Source organism: Antrostomus carolinensis, unplaced genomic scaffold (assembly GCF_000700745.2).
Source record: "Antrostomus carolinensis isolate BGI_N321 unplaced genomic scaffold, ASM70074v2 scaffold24897, whole genome shotgun sequence".
Lineage (NCBI taxonomy): Eukaryota > Metazoa > Chordata > Aves > Caprimulgiformes > Caprimulgidae > Antrostomus > Antrostomus carolinensis.
This window is the reverse complement of record NW_010325682.1, coordinates 1,420-18,654: the sequence shown is the minus strand read 5'-3', so window position 1 is coordinate 18,654 and position 17,235 is coordinate 1,420. Positions and strand designations below refer to the sequence as shown.

Here is a 17,235-nt window from a genome sequence, read left to right as displayed (position 1 = left end):
CCAAGGGGCGGGGGTACAAGAGCGATACTTCACCATCGCCGCGTTTTTCTTTTCTTCCCAGTTTCTACATCAGATGGGCCAGGCAGGCCCCACCCCGTCCTTGGTCTTTAAAAATATTTAAAAGTGATTAATAACAGTTTTCTCATTGCAGTTTAGGGACAAATAAAAATCGTGTCAACATAATCAAAGCAAACACTGGATGACTGATGGAAATTCAATAGTTTTAACTGCTGCTTTCATGAGGACCTTTCAGGGGTCCATGCACAAGAAAGCGCAAGGGCCTGCAATTACCATGCCAAAAGCCAGGCTGTGCCTGCCGATAATTAGATTTCTATATGCATTGCCCTTTCCATATTTTCAATGAACGACATGGGGAGCTGCTCTTTTGCAGGTCTGAGAGAGCAAGGCTCTTTTCTGCAGCTCTTAAGCGTGGAATCGGGATTTTGCAGGAGGCCGGGGACAACGGCCCTGGGCGCTGCTGGGTGGCACATGCTGAGATCTGTGCGGCTTTGTTCCCCCTCAGCACAACAGTGCCCGTGGTCACCAGGACTCTGTGGCCATCTGTTACCTTGTGGTTAGCAGGGTGTTCTCTCATTGCCTACAGACGCAGAGATTCTCAGTTGCATTTCTGCAATTAGGACTTTTCCTTAAAAGGAAAATATATTTGCTAGAGAAGGTATCCTGAAATCAAGTTTTAGCCCTCAAGCGTCTAACACTGAACTCCTTGAATCTCATTTAGACACCCATACAACTTGACTTTTCATTCTCCAAATATTTAAATTTCATTATCAAAAGACAGAAAAAGAATTTCAGTCTTGAGTTGTCCTTTTCTAAGATACTGTGTTCTTCCCCACACGTACCCGTGGTTTGACTTCTCACACAACTTTAGGCTAAAGTATGGCTCAAGTTGCTGCTGTGCACAGTTCACTCCAACAGTTCTAAAAACATCAAAAAATGTGTTAAACATAGACCTTGTATTAATGTTAGTGCCAGTGACCCTCAAAAGTCTGAAACTATTGTCTTACCCATCTAAGAAAAAGCCTGCTGAATATCTATGCTCTGACCCCATCCTGAATAGAAAACAACACACAGATAGTCTTTAAAAAGGTTTGATTGCAGCATAATATAGGAGCTGAGAGGCTAGAGCCCGCTCTCTCTTTTGTGCAAATGAGATCAGGGAACAGAGGAGAGGACTTGGGGAGAGAACTGACACTATGATGAAGTGGCCCCGCAGGAGGATTTATTCACTTCCAAAAGCCCTAACTAACCCATCTGCTGCCATCAGGAGAAACCATTGAGCCACTTGATCTCTGAACATCTGCCTGCAGCAGCGTTTCCCCTTTCCGTGGGAAGCCCTCTATGTATTTTGCTGACTTGTGCTCAGCATCCCTCCTGCCTCCAGTTTATACTAACACCACATAACATCACAACATCTCCTGTTAAATCTCTTATTTGCTCTTTACAGATAAATTTGCAGGACTAAATAAAGAGTATGCACCACAAACTGCTTTAAGATCCCAAATCACTGACATTGGTGAGAAGGAACAACCCAGACACTTCAACTTATTATTGAAGCCTGGGCTTTTTAAACACATCTATTCTGAAGCCAAACAAACCCAGCTTTCCCCCAGGGCTGAATATCTCGAGGAGAAGGATGAACCATAGTGGGCAAGCAGCTGGTGTGACATCTTTGTAGGCTCGCAAACAGTATTAGTTTTACATCTGAATGCCATCACAACACTGATATCTAGAAATGACATCACAACATTGTCTAGAAAGATTTCTGTGTATCTGAGGTTTGAAACTGCTTGGACTTTGCAGCAGGGATGCATGGTTGCAGTGTTCAACAAAATACAACTCTCTTCTCCAAATGACCAAGCTGATCATACTGCAGCCCTCTACAAGCCAAACAGTTATAATCACACAGTTAAAACTCATGTTTGCTTTTATGCATTGTGAGGAACAGGAAAAACTAAGTTTAAATACTTTAATCCACGCAATTTAGTCTACAGAGAAATACAGTACAAATAAGACAACAAAAAGATGCATTAGGAAATTCAGTAACAGAGTCAGTACTGTGAAAAATCTGTATTTACAAACTTCTATGAAGAACATGGAGCAGATGGTTCTCAAAAGAGCCTTCCGGGAGCTTAAGTCACAAGAAACAGGCCATGATACAACTGACTGAAGACAAAAGTTTTCTTCAGTTTCACTTGAGCTAATGTGGCGTACCAGCACAAAACCGGGGCGGTTCTGTGACTTCACTGAAGCTGCAGCAGCTACATGCAGAACCTGGCCCAAGAACTCAAACAATACGCATCATCACCATTACAGGGATCAATGGTGTTATCACCCACTTCAGAAATATTGGATGAAGTCAAACAAAGCGGAGACTTATTTATGAGATGTTCCACAACTGCACTTCCTGTGCCTACACAGCAAATAATGAACACACTTCCCAGGTTTCACGACTAAGAGTTTTACAGTAATGCCTCCTTATCCTCTCATTTCAGCCTGCATTCTTTTAAAAAACAAAGGAAAAAAATTGGGATTCAAAAGCATCACATGATATCAAGGAAAAAATAACAAATTTTTACTTTAAACGTTTATATTGGAGGTTCAGTATTACTGGCCTGGTTCTTTCTTTGCAGGTAGGATCTCTTATACTTTACAGCTGTGAGCACTCAGGTTTGCTCTGAGTTTTTGTTCTCCGAGAAGAAAGGCAGGGATGGTACAGACAGCTTTTGCTTACATTTGGGCACTAAATAATACGTATCTCAAATAGCACCATAAGGAAACAACTGTTCTGTCAAAGGTACAAGGATCACTCCTTCCTTACTGTTCTGTGCGGAAACAAAGAAAAATACTGAATCCCAAATGTCACCTTTCTCAACTGAAAAAACCCAAGATGGTACAAATTCTACTTTTTGATGTATTACTTGCAGTTTAAGCTATTTTTTTTTAGTGCAACTTGAGAATATATGCATAAACACATTCAACACAAATCCCAAGTCACAGCATCACAATATTTCCAAGCTAAAGAATAATTTTTTTAAAAAAATTGTTAACGTGCTGGTATTTTCTTGTAAGCAGTTACTACTAATTTAAAGTTACAGCTCTTAAAAGTAACATTTTTACAGTATTTTGATCACTAATTACTAAACAGAAATAACTACTATACATATTGAAGTTACAAGCTACAAAAATAAAAATCCATTCTGTTTAACTATAAAAATCCTAGAAAGAGAAGATGGCTGGAGGTACTCTAAGGATTACAACAGTTGGTAGCAGACAAAATGGCTTTTGAGGGATGTAAACTTTGAAGATATAGAATGCAATAAACTCACAATGTAAGTTCCCACTTACTCTTGGAAAGAAAATTATTTTTATACTGAAATTAAAAAATGCAAACGAAACAATGCAACACATTAATTATGTACAGCAATAAGAGTATACAGCACAGTAAACAGGGCAGTATTAATGAGAAAAAAAAGAAAAATTTGAATACATTCATACTTTTGAACAGTTAAAGGCCAGATCCTCAGCTAATGTAAATCAGCATAACATCACTAGGTTTAGTCAAGGCATGTGGCTTTACTCCAGCTAGAAGTCTCTCCCTGAGATGCCCAAAACCTGAACTGGGTATTCAGCACTCTTAGTGAGATTATAAAATTTTGATTATGCCATGCTTTTAGAACTGTGGCCTAAACGAAGCTGAAATACAGAATATGTAAATTCTCTCAATATACCTAACTGCTAAATGAACAAGTGGCCTCTGTTGTTGCATTCCTGTGTTCAGGAAGCAGCTATCATTTCTGAGAAAAAAAGTCAGAGCATTTTAAAATAAGTGGTTCACATTCAACAGGATCAGTTATGCTACCAGTTATTTGTAAATCTGAGCATATCCTAGTTTACTCCTAACTGAAGGGTCAAACCTTTTTTCTTTCCCAAAAGGAAGAAAACTGCTAGTAGTCAGTATGAAATACAGAATAAAAAAGGATTTTCAGTTAGAACACATGCAAAGATTCCTAAGTGTCCTACTCTTACCCAAAGATGAACTAACTAGGTTAAAATGGTGTTCTACCAGAAGGTATTTGCTGCCAAGTAAAAAAAGAGTAAGTATTGTAACAATGAACCATAATGCTGTTCATAGCTAAGGTACAGTGATTTAAGTTATTTTTTAACCAGTGAGATACAATAACATATCTTATAAAAGCTGTGACCTTCAGTGCAACATAATGCAGAATCACAAGGAACCAGCAACACTGAAACCAGAACCTTGAACCATCAGTTCTCAACCTCCCCAGCAGCAAAAAGCAAAAACTGTACTTTCAAAATAGGTCAGGGGGACTGGGAACCTCATACCTTTGGAGTCCCTTCTAATGTCTTCCAGGTGTGGTGATGGTGATTGAAAAAGGCGATTGAAAAATTGAAAAGGTAGGTTACTGGGCTAAGAATAAGCTGTATGAAGCCGTTCCAGTTCTCTTTTCTGTCAAGCTGGATGGCATGGAGGATAAAGCAGATAGGAGAGAAGCTCACTATTCTGATTTCAGAGCCTTCGATACTGTCTCAATCGACTTTTTTAGCTGAAAGCTAGCCTGCATAAAATAATTAAATGTCTGAGGGAAAAAAAAATACTTACTGAGTAGTCGTAAACACTATCAAAATGTATGGGGAAACAAATTCTCAATCTTAATAAGCTGAAGTTATACAGAAGAAACTTTTAACTTACTCTTGCTATGAGTATTGCCTCAACAAGAGTATTTTCTCCAAGTGTGTTCAAACATGGTAGCATTTTCTTTTGCAACCAGGAGAAACTCAAGTCTGTTTTCCGAGAGCAAGTATTTAAAGCTTCTAACTAAAGTAAATGGTGTTTCAGGTTACTTAGTGCCCAAGAAAAGCAAGACTTGGAAAAAAACCCAACCCTATGAAGGGACAACATCGAAACTGAACATACAAAAAAAAAAAAAAAGTATCAAATGCAAAAATGATGCCATCATGTCTTTACATTATGAACTTGAAATGCAATTCATAACAGTGTTAGCTGAGAAAAATGTTCAAATTTGAACATAATTCCAAATTAATTGGAAACAGAAATACTGCCATTGTAGTAGAAAGAAAACACAAGACTATGTTTTTTAATAACTGCAGTAATTCCAAAGTGCTGTTAAAAGTATGCCCCAAATACTACGATAACTTGCTTTAAATGCCAGGAACAATAGACACTTAGGAAAAAATAAATGTAAGTGAATGTCATTCACTGTTTCTGAAGACAAATAATGCAATTTTGGCCTTCAGACACCTTTTTAAAAAGTCCAAACATGGAGAAGATCCAAAATGCAGGTGGCATTTGAAACAGTTTAACCCTGCTATGAATTGCTGAAGTGAAAACACAAAGTAAAACAAAGCCTATGACAAGAAGTTCTATGTACATGAAAATATGCATTCACATCCTCTCAAGGTGTGTATAAGCAAGCAAGGTCTGAGCAAGGCAGGGAGCTGACTCACAGAAAGGCTCTCCATACAAGTCTTTTGTATTGCAAGTTACAGGACTGAGAAGCTACAATAAAGAAAGTTATCAGAATCTGACCAAACTTCAGTTAAGCTAGTGTATGCAGCAATAAAACTTAAAAATGAGCTTTGTGAGTTCACTTTTGAGTGCTTGACAGTTGATTTAACACAAAGGTATACTGTATGAAGGCTGCCAGAATAAACTATTAATTATTTGTCTTTTTGAAATATTGCCTTCACTATTTTTACACTGTTGATCATTAACAGGGTAAGGGAAAATTCTTCAGTGCAGGACACAAGATCCAGCTGCAGAATACCCTCTTCTGGATAGAGAATGTACTGCAGTATTTTCAGGCTTCCAATCTGTTTTCAGTAGAGCTATAGAGTAGCTATTTGTACTGGTGCTTTATGCACCTGCAAAAAGCATGGTTTTAGTCACAACACACACATGACAACATTAAAGCAGCTACAGCTATATTACAAATCAGAAAAGTTCATTTATGTTAGCATTAGAATCTGGGAGCTCATTGCTGACAGCTTAAAACAGTTCTATAAAAGTAACTCAAAACAAGCTTTAACCCAATTCGCAACATACTGGAAAGGAGGATACACTGAAATCAAAGGACAGCGTGTTGGAAGCAGCAAGGCTTCCCAACAGATTCTAGTGCTAACACTGTGCATTTAAAAATAACTTTTTTTTTTTTTTTGGTCATGCATATGACAACTACATATAGTTACAATGGAAGGATGACCCCATGTCTGATAGGGAACTGGACACTTCAACCTTACAGAACATTCTCTGTACCATAAATACAATTTTACAGGAGGCTTCCCCATGCTTACAGTGGCTATGTTTGCTACCTATCATTTGCAGCAATCACTAACAGTCAATTTGTGAAACACAAACTTCCTCACTTCCACATGCAAGAAGGGGAGGATCTGTCCAATACAAACAAGACCATTTACCAGGGGTTGTCCCAAACAAGCACCCAATTAGATGCTACTTTAACTTCTACCTCCCCTTTGTTTCTTCAAGAGGAATGATGGATTTACATCTCCCAAAGAGGATTTCACACCTTGAGGACTGGACTCCTAGTAAGCTGCAGTAAGTGGAAGGATCTTGTCTGTACAAAGACAGTACATCACTGGTACCTGCTCAGGCAAAGCACAAGTGAAAAAGCCACTACTGAAAAGCCATCTACTGTAAAAAAGGGACACTTTCAAAGTCTTGGCATAAATTATCATTTTTGCTAGATGTCAGGAGTTCAAAGAGTGAAGTTTTTGAACAGTTAAAGGTTCTTAGGCTATAAACCAATTAAAAAAAATCATCTGATTAACTTCAGGTAACTCTTTAAACTGTATTATGAATAGTTTAGATCAAGTAGTCAGTGGTGTCATTTCTCTTGAGAAAATACTGCCTTCCATAGTACATACCCTGATTTTCCAGACTTGTCATTTGTTTGTAAACAATAGTTACACAGAACTTATCTGTTTTTAGGATGTTGATGGTTACAAGCTATTAAAAAAAAAAAAATTAATAACTTGTAAGGTTTTTGAAGCTAATACCAATTGAACCTCATAACTAAAAAAAAACCCCAAACCAAAAATGAGTAGTGGATTTATCTAACAGTGTACTTTTGGGTACTTAAAACACTTTTTACATAAATTTAACTATTAATTTTTTTTCTATATTTACATACAATAAAATAATTAAGATGAGGTGTATAAGGCTAATGAATATGGAATCTACAAATGACTTCTGCTTTACAGTTCATTACACTCTAATCACATTTTCAGGCAGTTTTATAAATTCACTGATAATCAGTAGTATTTAAGATCTAGTACATACACTTTCTACAACAAATACCATCAAGTTAAAAATGCTCTCCAAAGAGGATTACAACTGAAGGATTTAAAAATAGTGACTTTGACAAGGTTTCAATAAATTATTTTAAAATATAAATAGTTCATTCCCTATTAATACAAATGTCATCTTATATTATTTTAAAACAGTTTCATTTTACAAAACCTAGAAATGTAGCCTACTTTACCCAATGGTATCACTTTCAGTTAGCATAAAGAAAAAAAGGAAAAAAAAATAGTTTGGGGGCGTTCTGACAAAAGAGCAACATTCAAAGTTCAGACCAAGGCTCTCAACTTCTCTTATGATCTTGGCTTATGCATGATACATTCAGCATTAATTCTCTTCCTAATTGGAAGATGACCTTCAGTAACTCAACTGGACTTAACTGAATTACTTAGTGATAAACTTTAATAGCTCTCACCTGTGGCAGGCTTAAAATACCTAAAACAGAAAAGAAAAAAGGAAGCAGATTTTCACTTCTGTTAACCATGAAGATGTTATCACCTGAGAAGCTTTTAACCTGAGAAGCTTCAGATATCCCAAACTGACAGTTTCTGTGTACTGTTGTATGTGTTCTTAATCCTTACTATCGGTATAAACCACCAATCTTTTTCTTGCCCTGTATTCATATAGGAAATTAAATTTCAGGTCCAACAACATATCTCTGACTTCCTAAGAGCCAGTCAGAAGAAAGCTTCCATGCCTTTTTTCAAATTATACACATGAACATCAGAAATTGCTAACCTCTGCAAACTTATCCCTCAACCTCCACACTTAAACAGTTAACAGACTGACTTGCTATTGATAATCTTCAGGTGATTATGAAGCAAGATCTTTAGCAAGTCTTTAAAAAAACCCACATTTGCAAATCAGAATTATTTCTTTAAAACCCTCCTGTAAACAGTTAAAAAAAGACAGCTCCTTTGTCCAAGTTTTCCTCCAGAAAGCTTCCTGAAGAACTAAGGTTTTGCTATTTACAAAAACTAGAATTGGTCTCTCACCAAACTGAAGCAGAGTCAGTCACAGGATCATTCAGTGCAAATCGTGGTACAATTGTTTTGAAGTTGTATCTTGGGTACCTGGGAGTGCTCTATCTGTGGCTTACAAAGCCACTGAAGAAGGTAGTTTACTAACAGAACATTCTGAGAAACCTTTGGTACAAAAGCATTTTTCTTGCGAACCACCCTCCCAAGAGCTCCCAGATCCTCCACTCTCCCAGTCAAGCCTATCAGATATGCACTGCACAAGCAGGTGCACCAAAGAGTATTTGTCCTGCTCCCAATGGCAGCCAGGAGCAGGCTGTTGTCAGAAAATCAGCCCACATCCTACTTTGTCTGGTTTTCTGTTCTGGAACTGTTCTGGGGCAGAGCAGAGATGGAAGCATGCCAAACTCCCAGCTGTTGCTCTTTCTAAGGGTATCAAACCTTTTGCAAACTATACTGTGCGTGTGCAGAAGATCTGATTCCACAGCAAGGAAGGGCTGTAGTACCTGTCTGTTTCCTGTCATTAGAGTAACAAACTCCTCCAGCTAGAAAGGCTGGGCATCACCACCAATCTAAAAGGCAAACCAGTTATGGTAATTCAGCTGTGAAAGTTTTCATGAACGTGAAAGCATGGTTTTTCCCTCAGCTAGAGCTGAGTTCATTCACAAGCATGAACTTTATGGCATAAACCTTAATCTAGATTAGGTGTTCTCGGTGTTTTTAATGAGCTGAAGTTGATCACTGCATTACGTGGAATTTCTCAAAATCTATACGTCTTCATCCATCTGTTCTCTCACGTGGTCCTGCTCAGACATGCTGGAAGTGTCGTCATCCGTTTGTTCACCCGAGTGATACAACATCAGTGCATGTGTCTTATGAGTTATGGTAACAGTGCAGGGCCCCTGAGCCCATGGCTCTCCATCCACCTGCATCGGCATCTTTGAACTCTTCAAGATCAGCTAATATTAAACAGAAGAACACACAATCATAGCAGTTCAAAGTAGCTCTGAAGAGACCTTTTTACAACTACAATACACTAATGCTGCATGTTTTCAGCCTGGCCAGGGAGAATCTTAGTATCTAATTAGTTGCACTCACAGGTCACCAACCACAGCAACAAAGGACTGTGAATTATGGCATAATTAATTTTTACTTAGCAAGAGAAACATCTAGCTCAACTGCAAACTGCAACCTCAGATCAGACAATTGAGTGCTTCAGATTCTATACTGTGTATTAAAAAAAATTAGGGAAATATGTTCATAAACACCACTTACCCTCACTGTATGTGCCTGCCCTAGCCGAACAGGATTTGCTAGTTTCACCTGAATCTGGGCACAGTGGAAAGAACCATGAACACCAACAACTTCCAAAAGTCCATCATCATGTCTATGAATTAAGAAGAAAAGAGACTCTTTTTAGCTCATGAGCTATAGAATACCTGTTCAAATATTACAGAGTCCTTTTATGGCTATTCCTATAGAGAATACAAATGCTATTCTACAAATATTTTTAAACTATCTGTGCTGGACAACAAATCACACTGAACGGCAAAGGGAGCCGTACAAAAACACAAGTATGGAGCAATACATCTGCTGGTACACCCTATCTATCTTCTGGAAATTATGGATATATAACTTTCCAAGACTCACTGTGCATATTTAAGGCCCATGGGGGATTTATCTTCCATAAACTTGTACAATTTTCTGTCTTTTTCAGCCAGTTATTAATCTACAGTACAATCTTTCCATGGACTAAGTTTTTTAGATTTTGGTAAAGGACCTTGCCCAAATGATTTTTAGAAATCCAGGATCATATGCCTTGTAACAGAACTACAAAGTATATTTATATACATGGCTTCTGAAGAAGAAAGTCACAAGTGGGAATAACTAACATACCCACCTATTCTCTTTAGTATTGCTCCAGCCAATTTACTCAAGCATGAGAGTCAAGTTTTTGGCTTGCTCTGTCATTATTTTGTATTTTAACCTCTATTAAGATGTGTTCTTTTATATTCTGAAATGGACACACCTACTTTTTGAAGGCTATTTTTATTTTTAATAGCCTCTTAAATGCTACAGCTAATCATGGCAGACATTTTGAGAAGGTCTTAAGAAAACCTGATGTGTGGGATGCACTCAGTCTCTAACATGAGGAAAACAAAAATCTGAGATAGTCCTACTGTCACAAAGAACCCTTCTGACTTTCAGACAAGGCTGGCTATAAAGTACAGCCTCCTGGAGGGAATTGCTTACACTACAAGAACTGTTAAAGGGAGTTGTGTACCTCGCCAAGGGGTAAGGTTCATCACCCATTCCTTCCCAGAGCCTACAGCCACCTCCCCAGTATCCAATATTCAGGACAATGATGCCTTCCAAACTGGGCAACTCAATTTTCTCACCATCCAACTCTAGCTTTAAAAGACAAACCAAAGTTAATTACTGTCGATCAAATTCAGTACTTCAATATAAGCAAGTTATTCTCTTTATGCATTGAATAGGCTTCCACTTGAAGAAAAACTGTGCAAAAAGAACATGCTTTCTTTTCATACTTAAAAAAAAAAAAAAAAAAGACAGACTTCTGAGTTCACAAGATATTCCAAGCTGTAACAAATTTCTGTTAATAGAGAAAAGAAAAGGAACTCTCATTTATGTCAATCTCTGGTGCTAAGGCAAATTTTATCTGAATACCAGTACTTGAACTTATAGAATTAAGTCAAGGACAGAAAAAAATTCAGGAATTTTCATTAAGCTTAAAGACATGAATTCCATGATAAGCTGCAGATAGCAAAAAGAACATCAAAGCCACTCCAAGTCCAGAGCCATTCTTATACAAATATCATACAGATGTGAACTGCAAAGCTTTTCCCCTTTTCTTTCACAAAGTTAAGATTTACACTCTACTGATTGGCAGAGAATAAGCAAGTTAAAAAAACAAACAAACAACAAAAAACCAAAACCAACTTACCTCAACCTTTTTGTTAAGATCTTTACATTCTTGTACTAAGCAATCTTTGGTTCCATAAAAAAAATAAACAGCCTATTAAAAAAAAATGAACAGGGAGAACAGAAAACACTGTTAGAAAAAGACAATACATATGAAGATCATTCAAAATATTCACGTATAATTATGGTTCTGCAAACCTTACCTAAAATTCAACTAAGTTTTCTTCAGGAGATAAGCTACAACTTGCGTAAGAAACTTGCTTTCCACTTTAAAAGGAAATAGGCAATATCCTTAACACATTAAGTTTTAAAGCAAATGAGACATTTTAAATAAAAATTGAACAAACAGCATATTCTATAAGCAAGCAAGCAGAGACAAGGCAGAACACTCGTGAGCAGGCTGGAAACATGTTTTACCTATGGAATCTTCTCCCCAAGAAAAATGAGTTCAAACTCTTAAAATGGAATAAAAGCAAGGAGGGGAGTAAAGCAATATAAAGCAAAAATAGCCTTGAGTCAAGTCAAGAACTACAAGGAGAAAATGTCACTTCACCAAACATACCTTATTAATGATTCTGCTGGAAAACAGAGAGGGAGTCTTCTCACGATGAGCATGAAAATTTAAAGCCATAAGAGCATCGGGTCCTACAGAAAAGTAATTGTTCATTGTGAATACCTGTAAGACAAAACTTCTAGTTATGGTCTTATTAAATATCATTACTAGGATTTAAAAGCCACGCTGTTTAATGGGAAGTAGGTAACCAGAAAAGTAAGTATGAACATACAGGTATTCCATAGAATTTGTATTTATGCTTGCAAACCATACCTTTGGTTTCCTCAAGTTGTAGTATCCTTTGTTTGTTACTTGAACCTTCCATCTGAAAAACAACAGCCATTACTTAGACTGGTGACAGAAAGACTGTTCTCATTTAGTATCAAAGCTGTAGTTAGAAATCTGATATCTATACTGGGATCAAGTAAAAATATTCAAATTTAGTTAAATTATGAAAGAGTTAAGCCTCATAAAGCAACTAAATAAAGACTAATTTTGGACCTCAGTTATTCTGCAGCTCCCTCCAGCAATACTTGTGTTTCTTTACATAAACTGCTGCAACTAGAGATCGGTAAACCTATAGTAGTATTTGGTTCTATATAATTTATTTTTTCACTGTTAGTAGTATTTGGTTCTATATAATTTATTTTTTCACTGTTAATAGTATTTGGTTCTATATAATTTATTTTTTCACTGTTAGTAGTATTTGGTTCTATATAATTTATGGTTCTATATAATTTATTTTTTCACTGTTACTCACCTGTCTAGTTTTATTCCATCTGCCTCCATGACATTTTGTAAGATTTGTTCTACAGGGACTTCTCCAGCATAACCTGCACCCCAGCCCAGTGTATTAGACAGGTCATTACCTGTTCCCAGAGGTAAAATTGCAACTTGTGGAATATAACGTTCTTGCCCCTAGGATACAGGAACACTGCATATTAGCTCCTCCTTCAGCACTTACTTTCTCCTTTTTATCCCCAAATGTTCAGGGGGATAAAAGATAGATAAATATCATTAATCTTCACAGCAGCTTGTTACATAGTATAGCAGATGGCACATTTAAATATCACAGAGATAATGTAAAGGAAGGAAACATTAAAGCATTGTAAGAAGAAAAGAGAATATAAACACAATATGGAAACAATGCATTATTAATACTGAACAGAGTATTCCTTCAGACAAATGACACTTTGTATCTAGAAGTGGAAGCCTGAAAGTCTCATCTGATTTCCTGATTATATGTTGCTGACTTGCTGCAGTCATGGGTAAGTTACTAATACTATTACTGTACATACCTCTAGGAAGTGATATGAACACTTAAGAGAGACAACACACAAGGCTTGTGAACAAAAACAAGACACCAGAATGCTCTTACAAGACTGAAGCAAGGTCAGGTCTAAAACAACAGGTGCACATAATACTAGAGCATTCAACCACAGGCAGGAATTCCCATACTCAAAGAAGGAAAGTTGGTATTTGATTTTCAGAGATGCCACATATACACACAGATCCAACTGTCATCAACAGATGGAGCAGATGATAATCACCTCTGCAGATCACAGAGTGACAGAAGCAGACATTCAAAATGGACACCTTAGCAAATGTCTTTGCTCTCTTTACCCCACAAGGGCGAACAGTTACTTCAGAGGTACTATGGCCTTTGAAATTCAGCTGTGAAAAGTACTTGCAATAAGTAGCATTATGGTTACTATTTTTTTCAAGAAAAGCCAGATAACCTGTATTTGAGAGTCAAGATAAATGAAGGGAGCAAATAACCTACTACTGATAATAAAAAAGTTTTGCTGATAATCTCAACAGTATTTACGTAACTCCAGCGTCTCAATCTGAATACCTGGAAACAAAGAAGAACCCAGATTTCATCAACTATATTGGCTCTGAGGGACAGTATATCAAGTGTCCAAGCCCAAGTAAACATGTACTCCTATTCATTAACCTTTATAGTTACACTTTGTTGCATTTCTACTTTATCAGTATATAAAAATTCTCGAAGAAGCACAGTTTCACTAGGCATGAAGTTGTAATAATGGCTTTCAACTAGATATTTAACGTGTTAATAAGAAAGCTGCAGCAAAAAAAAAAATTGATATGAGTAACTTTCTCCCTTTTATCATTAGAGAAAAAGTTTATTAGGTAAAGCACTAAAGCCCTAGTAATTATTCCTCATTTTTAATTTTCTCAGAAGTTCTTAGTAGAGTATCTTCCATTTCAAATCAACAGCAAACATACAGCTTGTTTTTTCCTTCTCTACTTGCTGTTAATAAGCAAGGCTGCAGACTGATAGATTTTTTAGGATGTATGATAAGGAGCAGAAGCAAATTACTGCACTCATTCATGCACTGGCGATATAACCAGTGCAGCCAGCAAAATGATGAGGTTATTATAAAAGACTGAGCACACTGAGAGAAATGGCCAGTGTGCCCTGACTGCTTATTATTAGGGATGCCATTTATGACAAAATGTAAGAGGAAAGAACAACACATAAAATATTCTGCAGCTTGTTCTTGTTCTACAGAAAATAATGACTTTAAATATAATTTAAACCTTAAAACTTGTATATTTTTCCTGACCTACAGGACAAGATGCATCTCCCTCCCCAGTATGAATAAGCAATTCTGCAAATATTTCTCTATAAGATTATTTAGGAAGTTGAAAATAATAAATGCAGGTAAGAGATTAGGTGCAGCACTTCAGCAGCTCCAAAACTCATTTCACCATAAGACATCTTTTAATTTAAAACACAGTATAATACCTTTATCTTCATTTCATCAATTGCATCCAGGACCCAGCCTACTGTGCCATCCCCACCACAGACAAGAACCCTGACAGCGTTGTAAGGCAGCAAGGTACAAAGTTGGAGTGCTTTAGCAGGTGTAATTTTGCTTAGATCAAAAACCTACAAGGAAGGAGAATAAGGAGTTCCATAAGTTCACAGAATATGACTTGGCATTTACCTCACAGTTAAACAGCTGCAAGAAGTTCAATCTAATGCAAAACAAAGATTCTCTATTTACAATACTGCATTAGCAAATGAGCTGTCTTGACTTTTATGAGCAGGATTTGATTTCCCAAATTTACAACAGAGCTCCAGCTGTTTCACTAGGAATAAATGTCATTGATAAACTGGGCTGATAGAGTCCTAACAAAACTCTGTATCTAGAGGCATTATATGATGAACTCTGTAAAGATAAAAGACTTCAGACAACAGTAATTTTTAAATACTCACATATGAAGAGGTTTAGTCTCTAAGCCTTACTGTGATGCATTTAAAACAAATACATGCTGATTTCTATTGGACTGTATTCTAAGGCTGGGTTATGAACTTTAAAGGAAGAGTTATTAAGGTGCAGTCAGGAAATCCAGGGAACAACTAACTGCCTTACGTCAACATCCTGTGCCATCCCAGTGAATTTTAAGGGGAAAGCGACACCACAAGCGGCAACAGTACAGACTGACATTTTCACAAGTGAGGATTTAAACAAATACAGGTTTCAAATTAAGATCTAAATATTTCATCTTCTAAAAATTGTACACTGTTTCCAGAGCCAGATACTTACCATTAACAGAATTACTGCATGTATTACTATAAATAGAAAAACAGACCAGTATTAGAACCAGAACAAACTTGGGGGTGGGAGGAGCCTCTGCACTTCTGGTCTGTCTATATAAAGCTATTCTTTCTCAAAGAACAAACTGTAAGAATTTGTTTCTTTTACTGATCTTCCACAAGATCTTATTGCCATTGTGTAAGCAAAGTGAAGCTTATTCTAACTTAAACTTTTATTTTATTATAGTGGCTTTTCACTGTAAATACCTGAACGGTGTTCAGCAGATTTTTAAATTCTCCCAGTAAAGTTTCACCCATGTTGTTTCCACTACGAGTATTAGCCAGTATGATTACTGGCATCCAGTGTTTTCTGCAGTAAGGTACTACCTGCAAAAAGGTAACAGTAAGTCAATCACACAAATACAGCAAGTTTGAAATGTTTAAAGCCTTGCTCCAAACCCTGTTCCCTGTAATTGCTGAAATGAGGAAGTTGCCAATTAGTTGGAAGCAGTCAAAATAGAAACAAATACTCCCGACACACCAAGGTTGAAGATTTCTGTTCTACAGGGCCTAGGACAACAAATACTACAGTGTTATGAGCACAGTAGCAGAAAAATCACAAAACATTCAATGACATAAGGTACCCAAATCTCAGTGTTGTTTTGGAATAACAAAATCCAAATGTCTGCTCATGCTTCTACTATCATGTTAATAAAATGACAAACACCTCCAAATTAACACTACAAGTACTTACTATATATCGAAACATTTACCTGATAGTTATTAACCTGACAGCGGACTGAATTCAAGTTTTAATGTGTGTGGTTTTTTTATTTTTTAAAAAAATATATTGTCAAACCAAGAAGCAGAAGACAATTACCTTTTCATAACTGATTCTTTTCTCTTTACGCATCTGGTTGATTGCAGACAAATAGTATGGTGGAATAATTAAGTCTCTGAATTCTCCAAATGTACACTCCTCAGTCTTTAAACAATCCACCATGCATTCATCATGTACAGTGTACTGACACCACACACACCTGGAAAAAAACCCCAAAAAACCATGAAAAAAAAATCCTCAAACAACAGGCACATGGATTTTGCTCATTTATTTTAAATAGACTAACTTTCTGAAAAGTACTTATGTTTACATGCACCATTATAAGTAATATTTTAAGCATGTTACAGAGAAAACCATGCATTTTCTGGAAGTTTACATATGTATTGGCTACAGAAAATTACATAACTTGGTCATGTGCTCGCAAGTCTGGAAAAGTATTTGAATTCTCTGGGGAAAAAACCCCACAGTTTTAAATGAACTCTATTCTTTTTAATCCCCAAGACAAGTGCTACAAATACCCTCCTGCATTGATTACAATATAAACAATTACACTGAAATCCTGTATGAGAAACTCCTACCCATCCTTAAAGAGCACAGATAAAACACTAGAGTTCAATTTAATAAAGTGTTACTAACAATGTTAATAAATTTCTTAAGATTGAGAATAGCCCTTTGAAGTCTGAAACCTAAAAGGTTACACAGTACAGTACAAGGTTGATGAGATTTTGTTACGCAAAGCCACTCAGTTTTTTGACCTATTCTAAAAGCTGTTGTGGAAAACAGACCAGAACAAGAGGAAATACTGCAATATCCACTGACAGCCTCTGCAGAATGTTAATCCTCATTCGTTACATCCAAAGCCTTGGTTTAAGCACCTGTGAAAGCTATTTTTGGAGTACTTCTGACTAATCCAGCACACAACTAGAGTAGCAATGATACTTGCCCTGTACTGTGACTTTCTGCTTTTCTTCT

At 36.7% G+C, this 17,235-nt stretch overlaps 1 protein-coding gene across 1 annotated transcript in view; it reads right to left on the bottom strand.

The window, feature by feature from the left end:
* Positions 1–9,125: 9,125 nt before the first annotated feature.
* The window catches only part of DGKE (diacylglycerol kinase epsilon), a 9,479-nt gene continuing 1,369 nt past the window's right edge, over positions 9,126–17,235 (bottom strand). The window contains exons 2-11 of the mRNA XM_010171332.1: positions 16,303–16,462; positions 15,690–15,809; positions 14,628–14,771; positions 12,615–12,772; positions 12,128–12,179; positions 11,864–11,977; positions 11,324–11,395; positions 10,643–10,770; positions 9,634–9,745; positions 9,126–9,317 (exon numbers count right to left, since the gene is read on the bottom strand). Of these exons, the coding sequence (XP_010169634.1) occupies positions 9,126–9,317; positions 9,634–9,745; positions 10,643–10,770; positions 11,324–11,395; positions 11,864–11,977; positions 12,128–12,179; positions 12,615–12,772; positions 14,628–14,771; positions 15,690–15,809; positions 16,303–16,462 (1,252 nt within the window). The remainder of the gene's footprint in view (positions 9,318–9,633; positions 9,746–10,642; positions 10,771–11,323; positions 11,396–11,863; positions 11,978–12,127; positions 12,180–12,614; positions 12,773–14,627; positions 14,772–15,689; positions 15,810–16,302; positions 16,463–17,235) is intronic.